Here is a 23,902-nt window from a genome sequence, read left to right as displayed (position 1 = left end):
TTTGATACGGATCTTGCCCGTGTTGAGATTGCGCTGGAACCCCCATTCCCTATACTACTGGGTTTAAGCAATTCCAAAAAAACAGTAAGTGATCTAGTTGGGACACGAAAGGCCATTTTGATATATTTTTATTTTCATTTGAAAAATAACAAGAAATTTCCACTTCCTTCAAAAATTCCCATTAGAAAAAAACATTGCGCTAGTATTACTGAAGTATGGTTATATTGTTTACACGCTAGGGACATAATCAGTGCTTTATTTCAATGTATTTTCTTCTAAAAAATAACAAGAAAAAAATTCCTGTCATCATAATTTTCTGGGGTTCTTTTTATTTCAATATTTTATTGGGACTCTTAGTAGCCATTTCATTACATTCTCATTTAATGTAAAAAAATGTAAAAAATGTCCTCCTCTCCTGAATTATGTCTTAATGTAATAGAATGTTACTGGATGCATAATTTTTATTTTAATAAATTTCTTTCATTGCTATAAATGGGATATTTTTTCAATTTTTCACTTTCCTTTATTCATTTTCTAGTTCAAGTATGAATGGTGTTCAAAACAAAACGTTTTTAAAATTAAATTTCTAGACTCTTCATTTGTAAAAATAATAGAAGTCTGAAATGGAGTAAATTTGTTTTTGCAATATAGTGGAGTGGTTTTCAAAAATTTGTGAAATACAATTTAGCATAATTTACACTTTACATTTCATTGCTCACATTTTCTTTTTATTCTCTCTTTATTTCCATTTTAAGATTTTTAATTAATATACAACTAGTAAAAGTATGAAATGTGTTCATGAAATGAAATGGGATGGGAGAAATCCCCCTTTTTTATTTTTGTTCACTTTTTTCATTTATATCCAATTATATAATTCCAAAATAGAATAAACCATTTTGATGTATTTCCATTTTCACTTTTTGTTATTCATAATACTTGTCTGAATTGGGTGGAATATGTTTGAATGCAAAATAGGATAGACATGTCTTTCAATATCTTATTTCCAGTTTTCTTCATTTATACAAACATTGGTGTAAATTTTTTGATTGCAAAATGGTAAACAACCCTTTCCTATTATTTTCATTTCTTCATTTATAACTAGTATACAAGTCTACAATAATTGCAAGAATGAAAGGTTTGCTTTTCAATTTGAATTGGGAAAAATACTACTTCACTTACATTTTTATGTATTCCACACTTTGCTCATATTAATAATCAATAGAGTGCAAATAATATACCATAGGGAACATAAAGAACATAATGTAAAGAAAAGCACAAGACGTAAAACAATGGAATTTAATACATGGGTTAAAAATATACAATCCACACTGGAGCAAGATAAACAATAGATTGCAATTTGAAGTTGCACTCCACTGATTTCTTGATGCTTTGCTTATTTCTCTACTTCCACAGTTAGCACTAATCATTTATTATTAGCTGGCTATTTCATGGGTATACTATTTGCACTCTACATCTTTACATATACATGTATATTAAGTTATTGAGAATTAATATCTATTGATTGTTTTCTTCGTCATTTGAATCAGTATCCCAATGTTCACTATTACTGTCACTATCATCTACATCTTCCATTTCATTTGAGAAGTCATTGTCTTCATCTGTGGGTATCATAACTGGGTTATTACTGGTGCTAATGTAATGGATCTTCTCTTCCACAAAGTAAGGAGAAACTCCCAAGCCTTCCAATTGTTTCGTAAGTTTAGAGATGTCTTCATAAATAGCAGCACATTTTTGTAATAGTAATGCTTTCAACCCAGGCTTCATGTTCATAGTGCATTGATTCCTTATAGCCTGCAATTGAGCAAACTTTGCTTGAACAAGACGGATCATTTCTGTCTTGACAAGCTCCACCTCTTCTTCACACCTTTCTCTGTAGCTGTACAAACTGATTATCTTCTTCCTTACAGACTGAGGGATTTCATCATTAGTCTCATTTGAAACAGCACTAAAAATTGTATTTGATGGGTCCTTGATCTCATGGAAAGTCAACCTTTCCGATGTATCCACCAATGCATTAAATACAACCAAACACTTTTCCATGGATTTTGTGGCTTTACTGATTTGTGTTGACAGCTTAATGGCTATGCTTTGACCATCTGCAAAATAAAAAAACAATAGTACTGTCATACATTTTTGCTTGTTTAACAACAGATCCAGATACTCAATATGCTGCATGTGCTTCAACTGCTTTGCTAAAACAAATGAACACCATATAAATTATACTAGATTGCATAAATTATCAGCCACAAATGTATATCAAGCTACTTGCAGGAGAACAGTTGAAAATAGTTTTGAATATCGATAAATCATAACCTGCATATTTTTTCTTCATTTCTAAAAGAAATGTGCGTTCTGAAGCCAAACGATGTATGTCAAGCAATGCTAGAGTCTTCTTCTTAATAAACAATCGCTTCTTGACAGTTTCAAAAACTGTAGCATCCTCCTTCCATCTTGTTTTGATATTGTACTTTTTTTCTATGGAGACCAACTCCTTTCCTTTCCTAAAAATTGTAGAATAATGAATAATGAATATACGAATAAACTTGTCACGAGTGACCTTGCAGCACATCAGCTTCATTGTGTGGTTTTATATCTGCAGTTGACAGAGAATTGCACAATAATCATTGTCCACAATAATCAGGCATAAATTTTCACCTCTTTTTCTTATTCTGAATGGACTCTGTTGCCTCTTGACCTATATCCATGCATCTCAAGTCAGCACTGTGAAATACAATGAAGTGACTGTTAATTTTTTGGATATTATGTACACATTATTTGCCCAGTCTGGTGAGCATCATGATATTTTGAAATAAAAAAAGGCACTAAAACAACAACGAAACAATGAAATTATGTTTTTTTAACTTTTACAGTAACTACAAATAAACATTACCTTAACATTTGCACTTCAAGTAGGGTATCCACATACTTTTCATCCCAAAGAAGCTCGAGCACTAAAGTTCAAAAGAAAAGATAAACATTCTGGATTAGTAGTGCTTAAAAAACGAGTAGGAGTGTTTTATACCTGATAAAACACAATCTACGAGTTTTTTGAACTGCTTAAAACACTCATGAACAATTTATAAGATTTTGGTTCAACTAGAGCCACCATACACGTCACGAACATGGATTTTTATACTTCGATAGAGATTTGACGTCACGGGCATGCACAACCAGATTCAATAGAAGCTCCCACACGTTGGATATTGCGTGTCAAGGCAAAGACAGGCACGTTAGTCAAAGATTTTTAGGGTTGACTGTGACCTTGATGAAGACACGTGTCTTTATATAAAATCACTTGAATACTAATGAAGTGGACTTTATCGGGTATAAAGGTTCATGCACGTGACGTGTATGGTGGCTCCAATTGGAACATAAGCTTATGAATTATTAATGAGTGTTTTAAACTTATTTATCAAACTTGATAAATTAACTAGTCCATCTTTTTAGATAGATTATGGCACCTAGATTATTGATTAATATTGAAAGCACCTCCTCCATACATGAAATGTGTAAAATTTTGAAAATATATTTTAAGTTTTACACAATTGTATTTATTCTTCCCTTGTGACTTTTATGTTCCTTAAAAGTGGAAAATTCAACCTTTTTTGGCAGTAATTTTAGTGTGATATTTTACCATTTTCTCTTGGCTTAATGTCTGTAAACTCTGCTGTTTTCCACTGTTTTATAACTTCTTCTGTGCATGGGTCTAAAGTGAGAAAATAATTTTTTTAAATAATTTTTTTATTTTTGAAGTTTGAGACTGTCATTATACATTACATTTATTGATAATTTATATCAGTGCAGTACAGATCATCTTTCATTTTCACAATGATACAGTTGTTGTCATACTAGTGAAAAGCAGTATGGGTACTACATTGATCATTTGTGATCATATAGCAGTCAATTTGAACATTTCAGATTTTCCTTGGCTCACATGATATCCACTCTATTATAATATGATATAGGTTGATAATCTGAATAACCGTAATATGGAGAATTTGAATTCTTACAGTGTTTCAGATTATCAACTTATATATTCATATTATGATAGAGTGGATTTCACATGAGCCAAGGAAAATCTCGAACTTTTTCTTTAGAAACACTGTTTCACTAAGTTAACATCCATTATTATATTATACATTATTACAATATATCATGTTTAAGGAAGGGAAAGGGAATTCACTTGAATGAGTTCATAATATTAAACTTTTTGTAACAAAAATTATATGGAAAACATACAAGAAAGAGTGGCCTCAATATCTTTAATATCGTTTTCCACGGTGACTGCAAGATCCTTAGCTTTTAATAATTTGTCCTTAAGAGACCTCCCTACAAAAAAAGAAATAAAAATATGTACATAATTATGATATAAGCTACTGTAATTTACATGCAATCAATGATAATAAGAAAACATAATAACATGATCTTTAGCTGCTATGAGGCAAGCAAGGCCCACACATATTCTCAGATCAAATAACAAATATATATATACTGTTTTGGCTCTGTAATAATATCAGTCTGTCTATTGCCAGGGTAAAAAAATTGATTCATACCAACAAAATAGTACTACATTTAAAGAGGAAAAATGTAACTTAGTATTTAGCTGTACCAAATTTCCTGTGAAGCCTTTGTCCATAAAAGATCAATGCATCAGTAAGAACATCAATTCTCTTTTCAGAAGACATTTCTTTTGTCATTGATGAATATCCTCTCAAGTAAGACCACAGTCTTTCAACCCCTTCACCATCAGTCAGTCCAACTCCTGCAATACGTCTTGGGTTGTATTCAATCTATAAATTAAACAAGTATAAAAGTATGAATATTTGAATAGTCTAGAGTACCTTAAACCTGTTTAAGAATAGCTTCTGTGCTTTTGTTGCCATACATGACATATTCTAAAAAACAGTTGATTAGTTGATTATAAAGTACAGATATTTACCTGGCAAGATGCTTTATGTCCATAACAGTGGAATATGGGAATAGCCAAGTCTATGTTCTCAATCAGATTTTCTTGGTTGGTACACTTTGAGAAAAACCCATTAAAATGATGTTACTAATAAAGCAGGGGAGGCTATTATGCCCTCACACTCACTACTGACCCTTTATTCTTTATTCATATCACAAACATTGACATGCATGCTTGAAGAAAAAAAACAGAGAATTCAATAGTATGCATGAGAATAGCACATCAAACAAATTAATGCAACATGCCACAAATACTACAGTTAAAATATTTAATATCAACAATAACATGATCCCGTATATAAATGGAAATATTAGTTACTATCAAATTCAATCATAAACTCACCTTTAAATGAGATGCTAAAATACATGCAATGTCATACATAATGACAAGTTTTACTCCAGGTTTATCTTTTAAACTCTCTTTTAATTTGTTAATTTCGTATATTGAATATGAAATCCTATAAGAAAAGACAAGTGTGTATTTACAATGTATGATATATTTTTAAAAGAACAAAATTAATATTAAAATAAGACATATTTTCAATTTTTATTCTAGCATTCAAAATACAACATACACATAGCTTTATGTTAGTATAGGCATGCAGCCAGTTAGAGAATTAATAAATTAAAGTAAATAAATAAAAATTGCTCAAGACAATCAAAAATACTTAATACAATGAACAGAAGCAGTGTTTATGTAAAATACAGTATAATTTATATTGCATGACATTTTTATCATTATACTGGTGACTGTTGTTCAACAGCAATAATGCATACAAGATTCCCTTGTCATTCACACATTATGCATGTAGTGCAAAAGAAAAAAGAAAAATACCTTTCCCCATACTTGAGATTGACAAAACTTTTTGGAAAGTCATGTCGGCACACTCTTCCAAAAACACCCTTCTCATCAAACAGTTTATTTTTTCCTTTAGACCGTAGAGACAGTAGCACTTCTCCTGCATGAAATCGGTTGCAGTTCTAATAAAAGAGAAATAATTTATACAAGAACATAATAAATCTGCACTTTTAAAAAAGATTGTGTGACATGGAAATCCTTAATGCTCATAATGGCTCCTTAATGCTCATAATGGCTCCTTAATGCTCATAAATACAAGAAATATGACAGATAGCCATAGGTTTTCAGTGGAAGATCCAAGATTTTGTCTATGATGACTAACATTTAGCTTTGTAACAGTCAAATATATAGATGTGTATCATACTTACTTCTTCAATCTTAGTCCCTTCTTTACCATAATTATCAACAAAGTTGTCAATATCTGTTTGATCACTGAACATTAATTCTTTGTGGCGTGGTTCTACTAGTCCTCCACCCTTCTTTTTCTTTCTTGTAAGACCCATGCAAGCATCAAGACTCTCTATCAATACACCTTCATCCTGAAATGATAATTTAAAATGCTTTTAATAATTTAGGCTAATGTAATTTGAAAAAAAAATTAGTGTTAACAGTTTGACCAGGTACACTTTCTATTTAATTGTATCACATGTACAGCCAATCAGAACTACCCAGCAAATCTTATCAAAGCTACCAATCCATCACTTTTGGTACAGTGTGGATAAGAATTCAGATGATCCTCACATGTTGTAAAGAATGATTGATTGGTTATTTTTTTGTCAATGTTCCCTGTTCAAATCACAGTCTATAGAGGATACAGAAAAAACACTATTAAACTCAACCCAAAATGTTGTGTTGTCTGAATATAACATTGACTTTTGTGTTGAAAAAAAAAAAGAATATCCAAAATTTAATAAAATTCATATAGTTCTCACTACTACAAAGAGTATGAAAAAATAGGAAGAAAAAAGAAATCTCCGCTTATACCTCAGGGCACAATTGGCATTGAGTGCCATTGGTCAGTCCTGGACAAAAACTATGTAAATGCTGCATATGGTACTTGAACTGCCTGCAAGAAAATAGAGAATGAAAAATAAATTGGTGACCTGATTTAATTTCACCTAAGGTATTTTACAATAACACCATTTATATATAAAAGTGATTCAAATGTGTATTTTTAAAAAGTGCTTGTAAGAAAAATATACTGTAAATGCAGTTGTGTCCTATGTAAAATCTATAAGTTTTTTATTTGTCTTTGAAGAATTATGAATAATACATACCTGAATTCTTCAAAACAGCCAGAATTTAGAATTCCATACAGTGATGTACGCTAAACAAATAAAAAAAAGAATAATTAGCATTTTGGTATTGTAGTATTCAAGCCCCATTAACCCAATCTCCTAAAAGAAGGAACCAGGTTCACCTTTTTTATCATTTCAAATGAAAAATATTGGCATACTATGGAATACACTGTAAACATTGCTTACCACTGTTTTTGCAAGTTGAGGCTGTAATAAATCCAGAACTTCACTAAAGTCGTATAGTGATACTTGACATTGTAAAAAAAGCTTTTCCAGTAAATTCATCAATGATATGTGAAAAGCAGTGGTTGGTTTCACTGGTGAACCTGGCCAGAAATTGCACCGTACTAATGAGACTCCATATGGCTCACAGTCACACACCTCTACATGTTTGAAATGTTGTATCCCTGAAATGAAACATTTTAAGTAATATTAAAGATACAATTGATTGTTTAAGAGAGGATGAAATAATACATCAAAATGTGGCGAGAACAAGAAAGGTACACACAAGATGCACCACATTTTGACATCTTCTATAAGAGTACAGACGCACAGAAAAATGGAATCTATTTCTTTTATTCATAATTAAGCGGTTTTTGTGTTAAACATGGAGCGCATGATAAATGTTCGAAATGACTGTTATGATCATTTGTGCATCTGTTCTCTACTAACACACAACTCTTGACCAATCAAAGTGAGCATAGTATAAGAACTATCATGTAATATTCATTTATAATATAAATACACCTATTTCAAAACGTTCACATATAGAATGCTGGATAGGTGATAAGTAAAAGCACAGCAAAAAGAACTATGGATTTAAATATCGTTTTTTTAAAATAGGTGTATGCATAAAACGATTTTATGTAAAAACATGAAAGAAATTATGGGATGTCTGCGAATATCGAAGGCGTATAATCCAGTTCTTGAAGATTTTATTATTTCTGTTTATAGCTGTTGAATACACAAATACACAAATATTTAAACAAGTGAAATCACATTTTTGCATCAGCCTTACCAGAACTATCGACAAGGGTAAAGTTTCGCAGAACTTTTGTTGGGCAATTGTGACTGTATCCGATGATGCCATGGTCAACATAGAATGGTGCGAACATTTCATCCTAAAGGATAGTAAAAAAAACATGACTTGATATGTCATAAACAATTACTAAACGCTACAAAGTCGTGAATTTACCTTCCAAATTTCCAAAAGATGGAACTGGTTTCTTTTGAGGTGTAAATGTACTGCACATTGCTCACAGAAGAACTGTCGTGGACCACACTCTTGACATCGTATCTTGGCTGGTTGCGCATTACATTCAGAACATGCAGTTCTAGTTAAGGAGCATTCTTCCATAAAAGCATCGATCACTGATTGCCTTATCTTCTCCCAGTTGTTAAAAGAAAAAACTTGTCTTCTTTGATGAATAGAAAGTTCACATGTTGGCTCGTCGAGCAACACTTCGCTAGTACTAGAGCACGTTGTTTTCGTTTCTGATTTTTTTTCGGCAGTTTTCTTCACGACGTTAACGGGCACATACACGGAACGTTTACCACTCCGACTGATGAATGTGGTTTTCAATTTCACGGCTCGCAATTTCTTCATTAATAGATTGATTTTACAGTTATATTATATTTTGACAATGTTGCTCTAAGAAAATGGCTACTAGTAACGAGGCGGCGTCAAGCTGCAGACCCAAGCAACCAGAAAGCCAATCTAATTAGTGATTGGCTAAAATAAAACAATTGAACCATGTTCCACTTCAGTTGGTTTAGAGTACAGTCTGAAGAGGGTCCGACCCAAATAGTCCATGAGCTGAGACCTGAAAAATCAGTTTTCGTAGCACCCCCCTGGAGACATAGTGAAACTGGTATCAAATGAAAGCTTATTATCTATATTTTCATGAATCACTTGTTACTTTTTATGTAACCTGTGCTTAAGTGAGATATACGACCGAATCTGAGGGGGGTGGGGTGCGAATATATATAATTTGAAGTAACAGCCTCTCCACAGAGAAAAAATATATCTTTGAAAATATAGCTCCATAATCAATAAAACTTTCCAGAAATGATCCTCTGATTATATAGTGTCGAAAAATGTATGTGTAGGGAATCTAGATGTTTCCATGGCAACCGTTGCTAGGAAGAAGTTAAAAATTACAGAAACATACACAATTTTCACTGTTTTTATCGTAAAATATTCTTTCAGTTTTATTATTGTGAAACGTAGTTTTGCTCGAATAATGAAACTATGATAAATGATTATTTGGCCTTCATTTTACTTGTTTTCTCTCGTTAACTTGACCTTTAATTACTTTTGAGGGTTGATCTTTTAAGAGATCCTTAATTGGTGCAAACGTGCACGTATACGTTTGTAGTGTTTTTGCAAAATGTTTACAATTTTTTGAATCCCTAAACATGACACAGTTACACTACATTGACCACTTCTAGCTAGAAAAGGTGCCATAACAACACCATAGGTGGTGTATATGTACATTTGAAAGCAAGGGGGAGGGGTCGTCCCCTAATGTTTTTTACAAAAACATCTAATCCAAACTGTGAGATCAAAACTTGTTTTTACAACTTCTTCAAAAAGAAAAATAATCTCCAATGACAAAAAATAGTCAAACAATTACTCGTCGTCACTTTCATCTTCATCATCTTCATAGGTGTCTTCTTCTCCCACTTTGTTCTCGCATTTTTCACATGCACATGCTTCTGTGCACGAAAGGGCGTTACGAACGCAAGAACAACGTCGTGTTTTGCATTGTCCTTTGCATCCACAGCATACCAGGGCCATCACTGCTTCAGGAGCAGGGGGCTGGTCTGTCCAGTCGATCTCCAGGCAGTCGTGTTTCACTTGCCAGCCTTGACCATTAGGTGTTTGGATGATGTTTGCATCTAAGGCATGCTTCCAAATGTAAGCTTGGAAGTTGGCACGCTTGAGATGATTTACTAACGCTGCTCTTGATGGTGGAAGTTGGTGTGACTGTAAGTTTTTGCCCTTGCAAAACATCTTGTATCTTAATTCGTTGACACTCTTGCACTTTGGATCGTTGTAGAGGGTACAAACAAAGGTTTCCAACTGATCAAGATCTACAACTGGAATTCGTTCACCCAAGGTCTCAACAGCTTTTCTCAAAATTTCATTTTCTTGAACGATAGTAAGAGCTTTCGTTTTTCCTTTTGTTGCAAAAGAGCTAACTGCATCACAGCCAGTCAATGCATGAAGGCTTGGCAGCACCCGGCATGTGTCTAATCCGAGTTTATCGCGAAGTTTAGGCACACAGATTAGTCGAATTCTAGTCTGGGTTCCGCTTACCAGGATCAACTCAGATGGAATGGTTATCTGGTAATAACAAGCCAGTACTTCGACATCTGTATCTGAAGACTTGATTGCGATGCGTTGATGGCCACGTTGTGAGGCATGAGAAGCATGTAGCAACATTCTTGTATCCGCTTCCTCTTGATTACTACATAGATCTTCACTGATCTCCGATATAATATTGCCGTCTTGAGTACATATTTTGGTGCACTTTTGTCCATGTGTAACAAAAAGGGTGCGGTTTCCAATCATGCGGGCATACATATGGTTAGATGTCCATTCGACCACGAGGAAGTTCAACAGAGCAGTTTTGTTTGAACCATTTGCCATAAACTTCTTCCATTGACGTGGGCACATTTGCTGAGGGCTGGAGATTGCAACCACCAATTGGCCATTACTGCTTCGTCTGTCTCTCTCAGTGTTTTTTATTGAGATTTCAGGATACTGGTCTGCTACAAAATCTATTCTTGTTGCTTGCCCAGCCACTGCCATGACTCGTTTCATCACCATTTCTGCAAGAGATTCAAATCTGTCAGGTACTTTCACCAACGATTGAAGTAGTGCCATGGCGTCTATGATGAAAGCCGTTGTCTGATCAGGAAGACTGTCTAGGCACTCAACTCCATTTTCAAGTAGTTTTGGTAGAGCAGCTTTGTTGGTCTTGGCTATGGACCCATCAAACGAGGCCAGTGACCAGGGGAGAGGACCAAGCTCAAACGTCAAAAGGTCCCTGAGGTCTACCTTCCGGCTCTGACCAATGATTAGAAGGCGTGCAAAGAGGTTTCTGTCAGCTCTGATGATGATGTTTCTTCCTCCTGCTTTTAATGATGTCTTCTTTTGGGCTTCACGAAAAGACCCAAGCTTGAGCTTGGTTAGGGGTTGAAAGAATCCTTTGCTGTTTGTCACCAATCTCTCATTTACGAATGACTCAAGCGCCTGCTTTCCTTTCTGTTTGGCCATCAGCAAATCTTGCTTCACATTTTCATCAGCAACACGCCCGGAGCTGATGACAGAAAGCTCTTCCGAAGGATCAAATGGATTACGCCAGCTCTCTATGACCTCTACTATCTTCTCTACATCTTCTTCATCTTTTTTGATACGTAGTGATCCATTCTCTTTGGGAAATTGGCTTATCTCTTGGCAACCGTCTGTCATGATCCTACATCTGTCAACAAAAGCTGCTCGAGAATGGGCAGTAATCATCCACCGCTGCACAGCAGCTTTCCTCAAGCTGAAGCCCACTATACCTCCTTTTGTCTTAGTACTTCGATTGAGTGTTTGCTCAATCGTTTGGTCGACTGGCACCTGGGAAAACCCATGATGGATCGTTCTTTGGACTCCAAAATCACCATTGGCAAGCATGTTGTGTGCTTCTGGATGGCTTTCTTCCAGTGTCATCATTTCTGCCAAGTAGACTGGTAGGTATCTTGCATAATTAATGTGATCATATGCAAAGAACCAGGGTAGCATCTCTTTGGTACTTTCTAAGTGCATATTCCAGTTGCCTTCCCTCGTTGCTCGTACAACATTCAACAACACTTCAACCATCTCTAGATAACTATTCCAAAAGGCTTTCATAGGACCATTATCGAAGGTGGAGTATTCTTTGTAGAGCTTCATTAACTTGGTAAAATCTTCCATGGACAGTAGGCCATCAAACTTTTCTTTGCTGAACTTTTTTCGGATGTCCATTACTTGGTTGACTATCATGACGTAATTAACTGGGTGATCATGTGCTAGTAGCCAAGACCTAAAGCCCTTCCATTGCAATCGATGCAATGATTCATAAACAATCTGAAAATAAGAAATTGTTTTAGTGTATTATTAATACATATTAAATTATGTATTATAAATTATCACCTTGTGGATACGAATTGCACGATTATAATGGCGCCCTTCAAGAACTGCAGCAATAGATCCAGAACCAACAACTTCACTTTCTATAAGAATATCTGCTAGGCCACCATCTCCAAATCGTTTGCCGATAGCAGCTAGGTAAGCACATATGGTGTGGAATGTTCCCATTCTAACAACCAGTCGTTTGAACTCCTCCTGATTTTGCCATATTATTTCAAGACACTTTGCATAGATGGCTTGATCAAATACAACGATGACATCTTGTTGTCCGAGCTGGTCTGCCATTTTGAGTGACCTTTGGAGAACCGTGTAAACAGTTGGAAGCTCTGTTGGACTTGCATCAATAACCTCGCAATAGCCAATGGAGCATTCTCTGAGAGGGTTGTTGTCTTGTAGCATCGTGTTGAAACCAGTCCATGCTGGTATTACTTGTGGTTGATTCTCCTGCACATCAAAGATGTTATCTTGATATGGTCGCTGACAGAGTCTCCAGCCAAAGTTGATGAGTTGAGCATAAACGCTGACTTGTTGGTTACTGTTTGACATTTTGTTAATATCCATGCTGACTGGACTGGGCCCTTTGCGAGAGCTTGAGCTAAAATGAAGAACATCTGAGGGAACATAATCAATAGAGCGTTTCTTTGATAATGCTGGACTAGCTGAATTGACAGGAGGTAATTCACAGGTATGAGGTTTGCGTTGAACAATGATGCCATTTGTGCAATGGGTGGTCTCTTTTCCTGCGTAATGAAAAACAATCTAGCATTTTAAATGGACGCGTGGTTTCAATTGAACTTACGTTGACACCTACCAGAAAGAGTTTCATCAAGAAGATCATTGTTATCCCAGCAAAACACACCAGGCACGCCAGGAGAACAAGCATTTGGGATTAGGACACAATTTTGCTGCTTTGCAATCTGATTCTCGGCTAGAGCTGTTTCCAATTCTTCTATTTGAGAGTATGATAAGCTATGACCAAATCTGTTGAGGATGGTTATTAATTCAACATTCCCAGTAAGATTTTTTACTGTCATAGGCAGAACAACATGTTTTGGGGTTTTTACTCGACCACGACTGACACAATGTATTAAGTCCTGGCAAAGAGAAACTACTAGGCGGTGAACATTTGGTGAAAGCTTCCCAACTCTCTCTTTGGAATACTCTGACTGGGGCACTAAAATCCACGCCATCATATTGTACACCAAATCAGGTACCATAGCACTGCCACTGTCTAAATCGTCTGGTGATGGTGGCCAAGTCATAGTAGGTTTCACGTCTACAAGTAAGCTCCTTATCACTTTAGCTGCATGGAAAATGTGATAGCTCTCATCCAGAACCATATCGGTTGTACAATCATTCGCTTTTAACTCCTCTGCTTCATACTCTTCATACTGAGCACTGTTTTTAAGGATAGTCTCTACAATTTCTCCAACGTTGACTAGTGAGCTATACACAATATCAGATTGGTTTCTGTTTACTGGTTGGCGAAAAGACAGTTTTTCACCAAAACATCGAATTAGGCGGTTCTTGAGCTTGGATGACCTGTATGAGGTAGCACTGATTCCTTCGTCAAATAGAAAAGTTGTGTACTTTCCCACAAGGTCGGACATGGGAATTGCTTTTGCTTCTTTCAAAATCTCCTCTTCTATAATCTCCTTTAATTTGTCAAATGCTTTATTGTAGCCTTCTGTTCCAATATCTTCTTCTCTACAGTTGTTCTCCTCTAACTTATCAAGTTCCCTTTGACGTACATAGTCTTTGTAGCAGGAACGATGGTACTTGATTTCCATTGCTATTGTATCTTGATCTTGAATATTCAAGAGCAGGTGATTATCATTGCGTATTTGAGCTGCCTTGGTCAAAGAAGTGCTACCAAACTCGCTGACGTTTAAGGTAAGGGACTCTCTTGTTCTTGCTCCTTTGGATGTTGTTATCTTATCTCTTTGGCAAATTGCACATTTTTTCAAATCAAAACTAGAATTCTGCGACCTGCGAATTCTTTTAGGAGGTGAAGACATAACGGATTCTTGACTGAGATATTCTTTAGAGAAATGGTGATTTTGTTGTGCTTTGACTACTTTGTTTTTATCGGTATATTCTTGATAACAGCGCCGATGGTAGTGGCCTCTTGGTCCCTGATCCCAAGAATTTTCCATCTTCATCCATATGAAATCCCTCCTTTGATGAGCACATTTGTGAAACGTTTCCCAACTTTTCTCCGTGAAAGCTGTCAACTTGCCATCAGCATTCTCAATAACATGACATAGGCATTTATTCCAGTTCGGTTGCTGTACTGCTGAACGTTTTCTAGAAGTTATTTCAGTCATAACGACTGAATTTCTCTGGAAAACAAGCCTCACAATTCACATAGAAATAAGTATTTTCACATCTTATTTCTTTTTTTTCTTTCTAGAATTAATCAAAAAAATATCTTACCTAAATACAAAAAGTCACAAATAAAGATTTAAATATCCAGTATTGCATCAAATAGTGAGGTACTTACAGACAAGACAGCTACATCAACCCTTCCTTTCCAACATGGCGGTCACTGTTTTATCACATGTCATATTAGGTTGCACTGCATTATGGGTCGTACACCACCTATGGTGTTGTTATGGCACCTTTTCTAGCTAGAAGTGGTCAATGTAGTGTAACTGTGTCATGTTTAGGGATTCAAAAAATTGTAAACATTTTGCAAAAACACTACAAACGTATACGTGCACGTTTGCACCAATTAAGGATCTCTTAAAAGATCAACCCTCAAAAGTAATTAAAGGTCAAGTTAACGAGAGAAAACAAGTAAAATGAAGGCCAAATAATCATTTATCATAGTTTCATTATTCGAGCAAAACTACGTTTCACAATAATAAAACTGAAAGAATATTTTACGATAAAAACAGTGAAAATTGTGTATGTTTCTGTAATTTTTAACTTCTTCCTAGCAACGGTTGCCATGGAAACATCTAGATTCCCTACACATACATTTTTCGACACTATGTAATCAGAGGATCATTTCTGGAAAGTTTTATTGATTATGGAGCTATATTTTCAAAGATATATTTTTTCTCTGTGGAGAGGCTGTTACTTCAAATTATATATATTCGCACCCCACCCCCCTCAGATTCGGTCGTATATCTCACTTAAGCACAGGTTACATAAAAAGTAACAAGTGATTCATGAAAATATAGATAATAAGCTTTCATTTGATACCAGTTTCACTATGTCTCCAGGGGGGTGCTACGAAAACTGATTTTTAGGGACTTTTCAGGATTCAGCTTATGGACTAAAAGATCTAAATTTAGATATTTGGGTCGGACCCAGTTTAGATCAAGCGAAGACGGTGCTAAATTCCAATTACAATCCAATGGAAAAAAAGCATTCTGTGAAATACAATATTAATTCACTTTTTTTTTATTTTTAATTTTTTAAACTCTTTTTTAAAAGCGAAGGTTTGAGCAACATACTAAATAGATACGACAGAATATTCTTCGGTTAATTCGGAGTTTTAGAGGTTATTCACAGACACTGGTCCAAATAATCGACTCAAAAACTAACAGTTTATTACATCTGACTAAAGTTTGCCAAAGAAAACATCAGCTCGTTTGTAAACAGCCCGACCTTCTGTAATGATGCATGTATGAATAAATGCTACATTAATTCTCACGGAAGACGAGCGTTCAACTTAGAAAAGAGTTTTGTTAAAGTGCCTACAACACCTAACTCAATATTTTCAATATTGTTTCTACCTATAGTAAAAAATTTGGACGGTAAAATATTTTCATATGATTTGAGTGATCTTGAAGATATCAAGGTCTATTCTTCCAATATGCTAATGAGTGGGATGTCATTATGAAGATTTGAGTTTATTCGTCATCATTTGTAAATTGAAACACTGATTATTATGAGAAATCAAATTTGACAATGATTTTTTATACAGGGTGTTTTACTGCCCCAGAAAAGTTTTGTATAGTTAATGCTTTACTTTCTGTGACTATATAATATAATATAAGTTTACTTTTAGTTTTTTTCCTAATGCTTAGTAGTGATGGTATGTAGTGGTATTGCAATAATCAGAATACTCCTGCTTCGAGTTAGCTATGCTTAGCCTTACTCTCGGTTGTGAGTTAAATATTCAGCTATTCAACAAAAACCCGTGGCATTTTAATCAACTCGTATTGTTCCGAAGTGCTTACATTCCTTACAATACAATGAACCTAATTCTAATCTAATAAAAAATAAAAAAAACGCATTTGTACACAGTCGAGGCCGAAGTATTCATCGATGGGATTTTTTTTTCTAACCATGAAAACACTCTTCCGACAAACATCCTACTGCATCTGTCACCCAAATACGAATGCGTTTATATTCTGGCACTTTTTACAGCCCCAGATCGTAATTGTATTTGTATTAGTATTAATCATAGTAGTTGTTTGGGTATTAGTATCGATAGCCGGAGCATTTCATCTCGGCACTCTTTGAGCTCCTTTCTCGGGCATTTATTTCGATAGTTTTGATGTCTGGATACGCTAAATACTAACCTTCTGTAATTGGAAAATCAAATGACTACTATTCATACAGATATACGTCTTTGTCCTTGCAACTACTGTGACTTTGTTTTATTTATTTATTTATTTTTGATTCATTTCTTATCTTTTCTTATCCTACGATCTTAATCTTTCATTTCTGTGTATTGCCATATCGTGTCTTCTCTTTTCTTTGCCTTTCTTTTTCTTTGTCTTCTTTTTTTTTTTTTTGTTTTAATTCTTTTTTTACCTTTTTTATTTCTTCTTTTTTATAGCATTTTTAGCATACGTCCGATATACCAAAGATCGCTGTGAAATTATTTATTAGTTTCAAGGGATTTGTTTACGAAATATATTATTGTCCCTAGATCAAGGATTCATAGCTAGCTCTGAGCTGGGGCATACATTACATTGCTCTGGTAATTTCATTTTTAAAAATTTTCAGTATGGCTCTACCATAATGCAGTATTTATTAATTCAAGAAACAATTCTATAAGATAAAATGTAACGTCTCTAAAAACCTTTTAAAGAGTTTGAAGAAAAACTTTTCCTCGCACAAAATTTAAAATATGCACTGAGCGCACGCTTTGGCGAAATTTATGATTGTTCGATATTCGATAATTTGTATTTGAACACAATTTTTAACCTTCCTAAATGACCGTTTGTTATTTAAAGTGTATTCAAGTAGAAAACTTTCTTCCACCTTAATTCCTAATAAGAGTTATTTAAACTGTGTTTGAGTAGAACACTCTTTCCAGCTTTTTAACAGTCCTTAATGAACGCTATTTAAGATGTGTCAATAGGATATACTCTTTTCAAGCCTCCTGATGAACGTTATTCTAAATGTTCCTTCTCGGTATTTAGCATTGCCAACCAAGCCTGTGGTACGTGTTACAAAATCTAACTTTGAACAGTTCATTGGTAGCCCGAAAATTGATGGTATGCAGATTTATAAGCGCTGTACTGGTTACAAGAATTCCAGCTATGATCACTAACTAAATCTTTCAATAGCACACACATTTTATGATATCGCCAGACAAAGCAAAATCAAGTGATTGATTTTAACTAATTACATGCTAGAATTTGGGACGGTGAACGAAGATTGAATATTAAAAGCTAATACACATCTTGTTTTTATGAGGTTATACTTAGATAAAGCACGTTGGTTTGTTTCCAATCTGGCCCTCAATTCCTGATCAAATTGGGATTTCGAAGTTGTCTTGGAGGGAGGAAAACCGGAGAACCCGGAGAAAAACCCTCAAAGCACTCACATATGAAAGCAAGGTAACCCAGCAAGAACCGAACCCTGGTTGCATTCATGGCTCCGACACCTGTTTCTACTGTTTACTGTCCCTTTGAAAATAGAATAAAACTGGCTCGTAATTCTTGTAGTACTCTTTAAAACACATGCTATTCAGTTTTTTGTGGGACACGATCTTAATTCCACTGGGAAAACTGCTGCAAATGGTGATTTTTTCGCTGTCTGAGGGGGAACCATTAATTTTCTATTTTCTACCTTCCAGAGGCATAAGCTCGTTCGTGGACAAAATATCAAATGAGATTCCTAGTTTTATTGGCAGGCTTGGTTGCATTAGCAGCAATGATGCCGCTCTGTATTGCAGGTGCTCCACATCTTTGGGGCGAATGGACATCGTGTTCGAGAACTTGTGGTGCCGGAGCGCGAGTGAGAACCAGTCAATGCAATCATCCCCACAACAAATGTCCAACGGAAACCGAAGCTTGTAATGACCAAGCCTGTGATGTCAACGAAACATCAGGTAATTCCTTTGCTTAATCGAACTTTTATTAGTCATTCCTAGGTTCAGGGAAAACTGGGTAGAGTTGGAAATGCAATGTTTTATGTGGCTGTTTCATGGGTCTTATTTTCAAGATGGCGTCTATTTCATCGCCTAAAACAGAATACATTGAAATACGAACTCGACCCATTTTTTCCTCGACCTCCGAAATGGCTAATAGCTAACTAATTTCATGAATATTGGACTGCGTTTGGTTATTGTTATGGATACCATCATATTGACCTTTTCAGGGTTACGTGGAAAACTGAAAAACTTACCAAAAAACCAAAGAAATGTGACTCAAAGCAAAAACTGAAACCTGGTAAATAAGAAAGACAGTGGTGTCCGCTGGAAACCCCATGATTCAACGCGAGTCTTAGCTAATTACCAGTCTTTCTCCCAACCTTGGAAAGGCCAATAGAGGACATACCATATATTCGTGTAAAATTTAACTAACAAAATTGTACAAATTAGTGGAAATTTTTGTAGGGGGCTGGTCTACTAAGGTTTATTAAACTTATATTATTAATTTGTGTAATTTCTTACAAAGTTTCACTTAATCATGTTTTGTTAAAGAAGAATTTTATATCATGATGGGAGGTCTATATCGGCAGAGTCCCAGATATCGTTTTTCGGGGGGGAGGGGTGGTTGGACATTATACTAGGGCTGTTTGTGCGCAATGTGGTTCATGCTTCAAATTTTTAAAGGTGTCAACGTAACAAGCGCAAGCCCAGGAGCCAACAATACCGTGGGGCCCAGTCCAAGCCAAGGTACATTGTACTTTTTTTTGTTCTTCCAATAGGTTCTATTGACGATAGACCCCATGAAAGTTTTTGCATTGTAATGCAGGTTTATGCTTCAAATTTTTTGTTAAAGGTGTCAACTCAACCAGCGCAACCATGCGCCTTCGTCTCTCCTCGCCTGAGGAACCCCGCCTGTACCTGCCACCGCGCGTGGCGTACCATTCGAATCCTATCTTATTTTTCATAGTTAATAACGAGAACAAAAATTTGGTTTTTTTTTCTTTTCTTAAGTTCCAACATTTCTAATTTTTAACACATTTTTTTAATCAAAGGTTTTAACGTAACAAGCGCAACCCCAATAGCCAATGATACTGGTGGGCCCAGTCCAAGTGAAGGTAAATTTTATATTATTATTTACATTAACAATATAAAATCATCTTGGCATATTTCATCATCAAATAGACATTCCCAATTTTTAACACACTTTTTTAATCAAAGCCTTCAACATAGCTTACTTACATTAACAATATAAAATCATCTTGGCGTCTATCGTGAATTTGGCCTATTACAATATTTCATCATCAAATAGTGATTTCTAATTTTGAACACACTTTTTTAATTAAAAGCTTCAACATGGCTTATTTACATTAACAATATAAAACCATCTTGGCGTCTATCCTGAATATGGCCTATTGCAATATTTCATAAAATAGAGATTTCTAATTCTTAACACACTTTTTTAATTAAAGGCTTCAACGTAACAAGTGCAACCCCAATAGCAAATGATACTGGTGGGCCCAGTCCAAGTGAAGGTACATTTTATGTTATTATCCTTCAGAGTAGTTTTCTCCACAGCTAGCCGTCACTAGTTTCGGTCCTAGATCTTCACGACACCTCTCCACTAGCGGCTGCTCACTCGAACACTACATTCCTTCCCAATTGTTTAGTTTAGCCAATGAAAAATTAGTTGCGGATCTAATCAATTTACCACCCTCGAGTGATTTTGAATATATTAGTTGTCAAAATCGCGTTACATTATTCAGATTATGGAATGCCGATTAAGTCAATGCTGCTAACATAAAACAATTATCAAATAATAATCGCTGAAAAAGGAGTTCAAATAAATGCTATCCAGTTTAAATATTCACTGAATCATATCGCTAAAATTTATGTTATAACGTATTATTCTAAGGATTCAAATAATAAGAGAGCTAAGGTCGGAGTTTCCAGTATAAAAAGACCATTTCCTTGATTACAGACTCAGGCCCCGTCCACACGCATCCGCACATTTTTGTACCCGCAATTTTTTTTTTTTTTTTCTTTTTTTTGCGGATACGGGTTGCGTCCACACGTGTCCGGAAATTTTTGTATCCGTATTCGGAAATTTTCGAAAACGGTCTCCAGAGTGGAAATTTTCGAATACGCTCCGAATACGGATACGTGTGGACGGTCGTATCCGCAAATTTTTGAATACGCTGACGTAAACACGATTTTGCGCATGCTCAATAAGAAAAACTATCCGTCAAAAGGACTAGGCACTATCATGTATCAGGGCGGATCAAGAAATTTCCGGATACGTGTGGACCGCGAAAACGATTCGAAAACGATTCGAATACGCAGCGTGTGGACGCGAACATTTTCGTATTCGCAAATAAAGTGTTGCAGTCAAGGTCCATCGAGTTTCAAAGTGTTCGTATTGTTGAAGTTGTGCATTCTTTACTTTACCGTTGTTATTTGTGAACATTTAAACACTGAAACGAGGCTAATCCTGTGTAAATGAGTCTTTGATCAAGGAACACAGCGGTAATAGACCTCTTCGGCTCTGACGTAATGTTTTCCCATTTCAGACCACGTGTCATTCCCTAGAGTATCGTTTCTTTGTTTAAGGTTTGCGCTCGGTTGCACATGAGAAGACATACGAATATGGACACAGCTCAAACTAAGAATCTTATTGTCAAGGGAATTACACGTGGTCTGAATTGGGAAACATTACCCCAAGCCGAAGAGGTCTATTGGGAACTTGAAACTGGTCTATTGGTCATTAAATAGTCGAGCCGGATACATTCCTTTCCACAGGGTTGACCAATGAGAGTCGGGTTTCCATTCACTGCAATACCAATTCGACCAAGTCTTTTCCTCGATCTCGGAACGGCTAATAAGTAAATTCTACTAAGATTAAAATGTTTCTTGGTTTGTATTTCCAGGGCCGGGTTGTTCAAAGCTGGATTAGCGCTAATCCAGGATTAACTCTATAGGTCTTATTAAGAGTTAACCCATGATTAGCACTAATCGGGCTTTGAACAACTGGGCCCACGTCTGAAATCCACAACCTATAGTCCAACTTTCGTTACAGCAACTGCCGGCGATATAACAGAAGGAAAAGAAGCTGTATCTACAAAGACAGTAGAAGACGTTGAAACAGACGAGTTTGTTGGATCCGGAACAATGGCCAGGATATGGACAGACGAGTTAGGAAACCCCACATCACAAGAACATAAAGAATTGAAGAATGATTGTGAGACAAAACTTAAGGAAACCTATAAAAACGAAGACAGTGTGATCGCCACTGAGGTGACAAAATTTACTTCAGGCAGTGTGGTGATGCACTTTCGGTGAGCACAATACCCCAATCTGATTTTCTCCTCCTTTTTAAGCATTCCAATTTTATTCCACTGCACTTCACTGCAATCCACTGCACTGCACTGCAATCCACTGCACTGCAATCCACTGCACTGCAATCCACTGCACTGCACTCCACTGCAATCCACTCCACTGCAATCCACTCCACTGCAATCCACAGCAATCCACTCCACTGCAATCCACTCCACTGCAATCAACCCCACCGCAATCCACTTCATTGCAATCCACTCCATTGCAATCCACTTCACTTCACTGCAATCCACTCCACCACAATCCACTCCACTCCACTCCACTCCAAAAAAGATAGAAAAAGATGTATGTAAACCATTTATTATGTTATCTATTGTGATAGTGTCAAAACGCTTCGCAGCAGAAGAGCTAGCAGCAGCAGACTGCAGAGTGTTTTCGCGTTGTCTGTTCAGTCAGGAGCATTGAAAGGCCTAGGGATAACTTCCTTTAAGCTCACCATGATGACAAAGGTCGATGAAGGTACGTTAGTGAAGTAAAAGGATTAGATGACAAACTTGTTACAGTATGTTTTATTGGGCTTTTCGTTTCTTTTAGATTTGTATGCACTCAATAGTACAGATTATACAATATACAATTACAACAATATACTGTTTCAATTGGAGGCATTTGGGTCAGTACAATAGAATAATGTATAGAAGCTGACCCAAATGGACGGACGGTTTGAACGCAATAGAGTGTAGCTATTTTTATCTAGAGTGCATGCAGTAAAACCATGAAATAAAACAAAGTTGATACTGACAAACAGCACTATTCTTTTTCACGTTCTTTTAAAAAATTATAGAAAATATTTGATTTTTTTTTTTTTTAAATTGAAAGTTTTTGTAGTGGCGAACAACTCATTGTACCTCGAGTTTCCAAAACATATCGAATTAACGTACTTCCCATGGATCATTTCGGTCCAAGCTTCGATGTTCTATGTTCTGAACCCGACAATGATTATGTAGCTGAGTGTATTTCCTCTTTTCTTTGTCAGCATGGTCGAGTGGTCATAGAGTCGGTCTCGCAATCCGGTGGTGCTGTGTTTGAGTCCGGCTGTGGTCACTAGCTGAGACTGTATTTGTCCTGGTCACTGATTAGTTCAAATTTAGTTTGTCGACCATGCTTGTTAATAGCCAACTGGTTTGCCTACTTGCCAGATGGGATTCTTAAAACACTTAATATTTCTTTGATTGCTTCTTCATTTCTTCTGCTTACTAATTTGTGGACTACACTGAAAATTAGCGGTCAGCCAAGTGTACTTTCCACGTTAAATGAGGTTATTATTATTTATTATTATTATTATTATTATTATTATTATTATGTGCAGTTTATTGAAACTTACGTATGCAAATCTATAATAAACTGCACATAATAATAATAAATGATAACTTCATTTAACGTGGAAAGTACACTATTATTATTATTATTATTATTATTATTATTATTATTATTATTATTATTATCGTAGGATCAAAAATATATTCGGAAGGTGAAGGCAATTCTGTTGACCCATGGCAGTTCTTCCTGTATGGGTTCGGTGTGATGACTGTACTGGCTGTAATCTTTGTGCTGATAGCACTCATAAAAATAAAGGTATATTAATACTAGACCTAACTCGTGCAATGGTTTCTCAATAGATCCCTTGCAAGTGACGTCAAAGGAACTCCATTTGGAGAACAATAAACACTGAGTTAAATTGTTCTGGAGGGGCAAAGCAATGGATTTTGTTTGCATAAGAAAAGACGGCCTATTGTTTTGTCCCTCAGAACAATTCCTCTAGGAAATCAATGCAAGGGTTTATACAAAAGAATTTCAATCTCCTGAGCATTGGAAACCTATTGCCTTGTCCTTTAAATTGAGCTGCA

The 23,902-nt window shown here is 35.7% G+C and overlaps 3 protein-coding genes across 4 annotated transcripts in view; 1 reads left to right on the top strand and 2 right to left on the bottom strand.

Moving 5' to 3' along the window:
- LOC116291800 (uncharacterized) overlaps positions 1 to 23,902 on the top strand; it is a 53,200-nt gene that overhangs the window by 27,135 nt on the left and 2,163 nt on the right. Inside the window, exons 2-8 of the mRNA XM_089026704.1 lie at positions 18,372 to 18,626; positions 19,353 to 19,415; positions 19,721 to 19,783; positions 20,138 to 20,200; positions 21,742 to 22,000; positions 22,381 to 22,517; positions 23,506 to 23,630. Of these exons, the coding sequence (XP_088882830.1) occupies positions 18,404 to 18,626; positions 19,353 to 19,415; positions 19,721 to 19,783; positions 20,138 to 20,200; positions 21,742 to 22,000; positions 22,381 to 22,517; positions 23,506 to 23,630 (933 nt within the window). The 5' untranslated portion in view covers positions 18,372 to 18,403. The remainder of the gene's footprint in view (positions 1 to 18,371; positions 18,627 to 19,352; positions 19,416 to 19,720; positions 19,784 to 20,137; positions 20,201 to 21,741; positions 22,001 to 22,380; positions 22,518 to 23,505; positions 23,631 to 23,902) is intronic.
- LOC148912873 (uncharacterized) lies at positions 707 to 8,841 on the bottom strand. 2 transcript variants are annotated; one of them, XM_089026643.1, is made up of 16 exons: positions 8,339 to 8,841; positions 8,162 to 8,264; positions 7,330 to 7,550; positions 7,123 to 7,172; positions 6,830 to 6,911; positions 6,214 to 6,384; positions 5,822 to 5,967; positions 5,330 to 5,444; positions 4,961 to 5,044; positions 4,631 to 4,811; positions 4,261 to 4,350; positions 3,656 to 3,727; positions 2,912 to 2,972; positions 2,677 to 2,742; positions 2,335 to 2,522; positions 707 to 2,117 (listed from the first exon to the last, which is right to left on the bottom strand). In XM_089026643.1, the coding sequence occupies exons 1-16, from the start codon at positions 8,747 to 8,749 to the stop codon at positions 1,516 to 1,518; spliced, it is 2,643 nt and encodes an 880-aa protein (XP_088882769.1). In that variant the 5' UTR covers positions 8,750 to 8,841; the 3' UTR covers positions 707 to 1,515. The 2 variants fall into 2 exon arrangements, with proteins under 2 accessions (XP_088882769.1, XP_088882770.1); XM_089026644.1 differs by having other exon boundaries at positions 5,834 to 5,967.
- LOC148912872 (uncharacterized) lies at positions 9,776 to 13,333 on the bottom strand. Its single transcript, XM_089026332.1, has 2 exons — positions 12,329 to 13,333; positions 9,776 to 12,262 (listed from the first exon to the last, which is right to left on the bottom strand). The coding sequence occupies exons 1-2, from the start codon at positions 12,884 to 12,886 to the stop codon at positions 9,776 to 9,778; spliced, it is 3,045 nt and encodes a 1,014-aa protein (XP_088882458.1). The 5' UTR covers positions 12,887 to 13,333.

Source organism: Actinia tenebrosa, unplaced genomic scaffold (genome assembly GCF_029948245.1).
Source record: "Actinia tenebrosa isolate PJP-AT-01 unplaced genomic scaffold, QUT_ActTen_1.0 PGA_scaffold10__47_contigs__length_13832649, whole genome shotgun sequence".
NCBI lineage: Eukaryota > Metazoa > Cnidaria > Anthozoa > Actiniaria > Actiniidae > Actinia > Actinia tenebrosa.
Note: the sequence above shows the minus strand (reverse complement) of the source record. Positions and strands in the feature narration are given on the sequence as shown.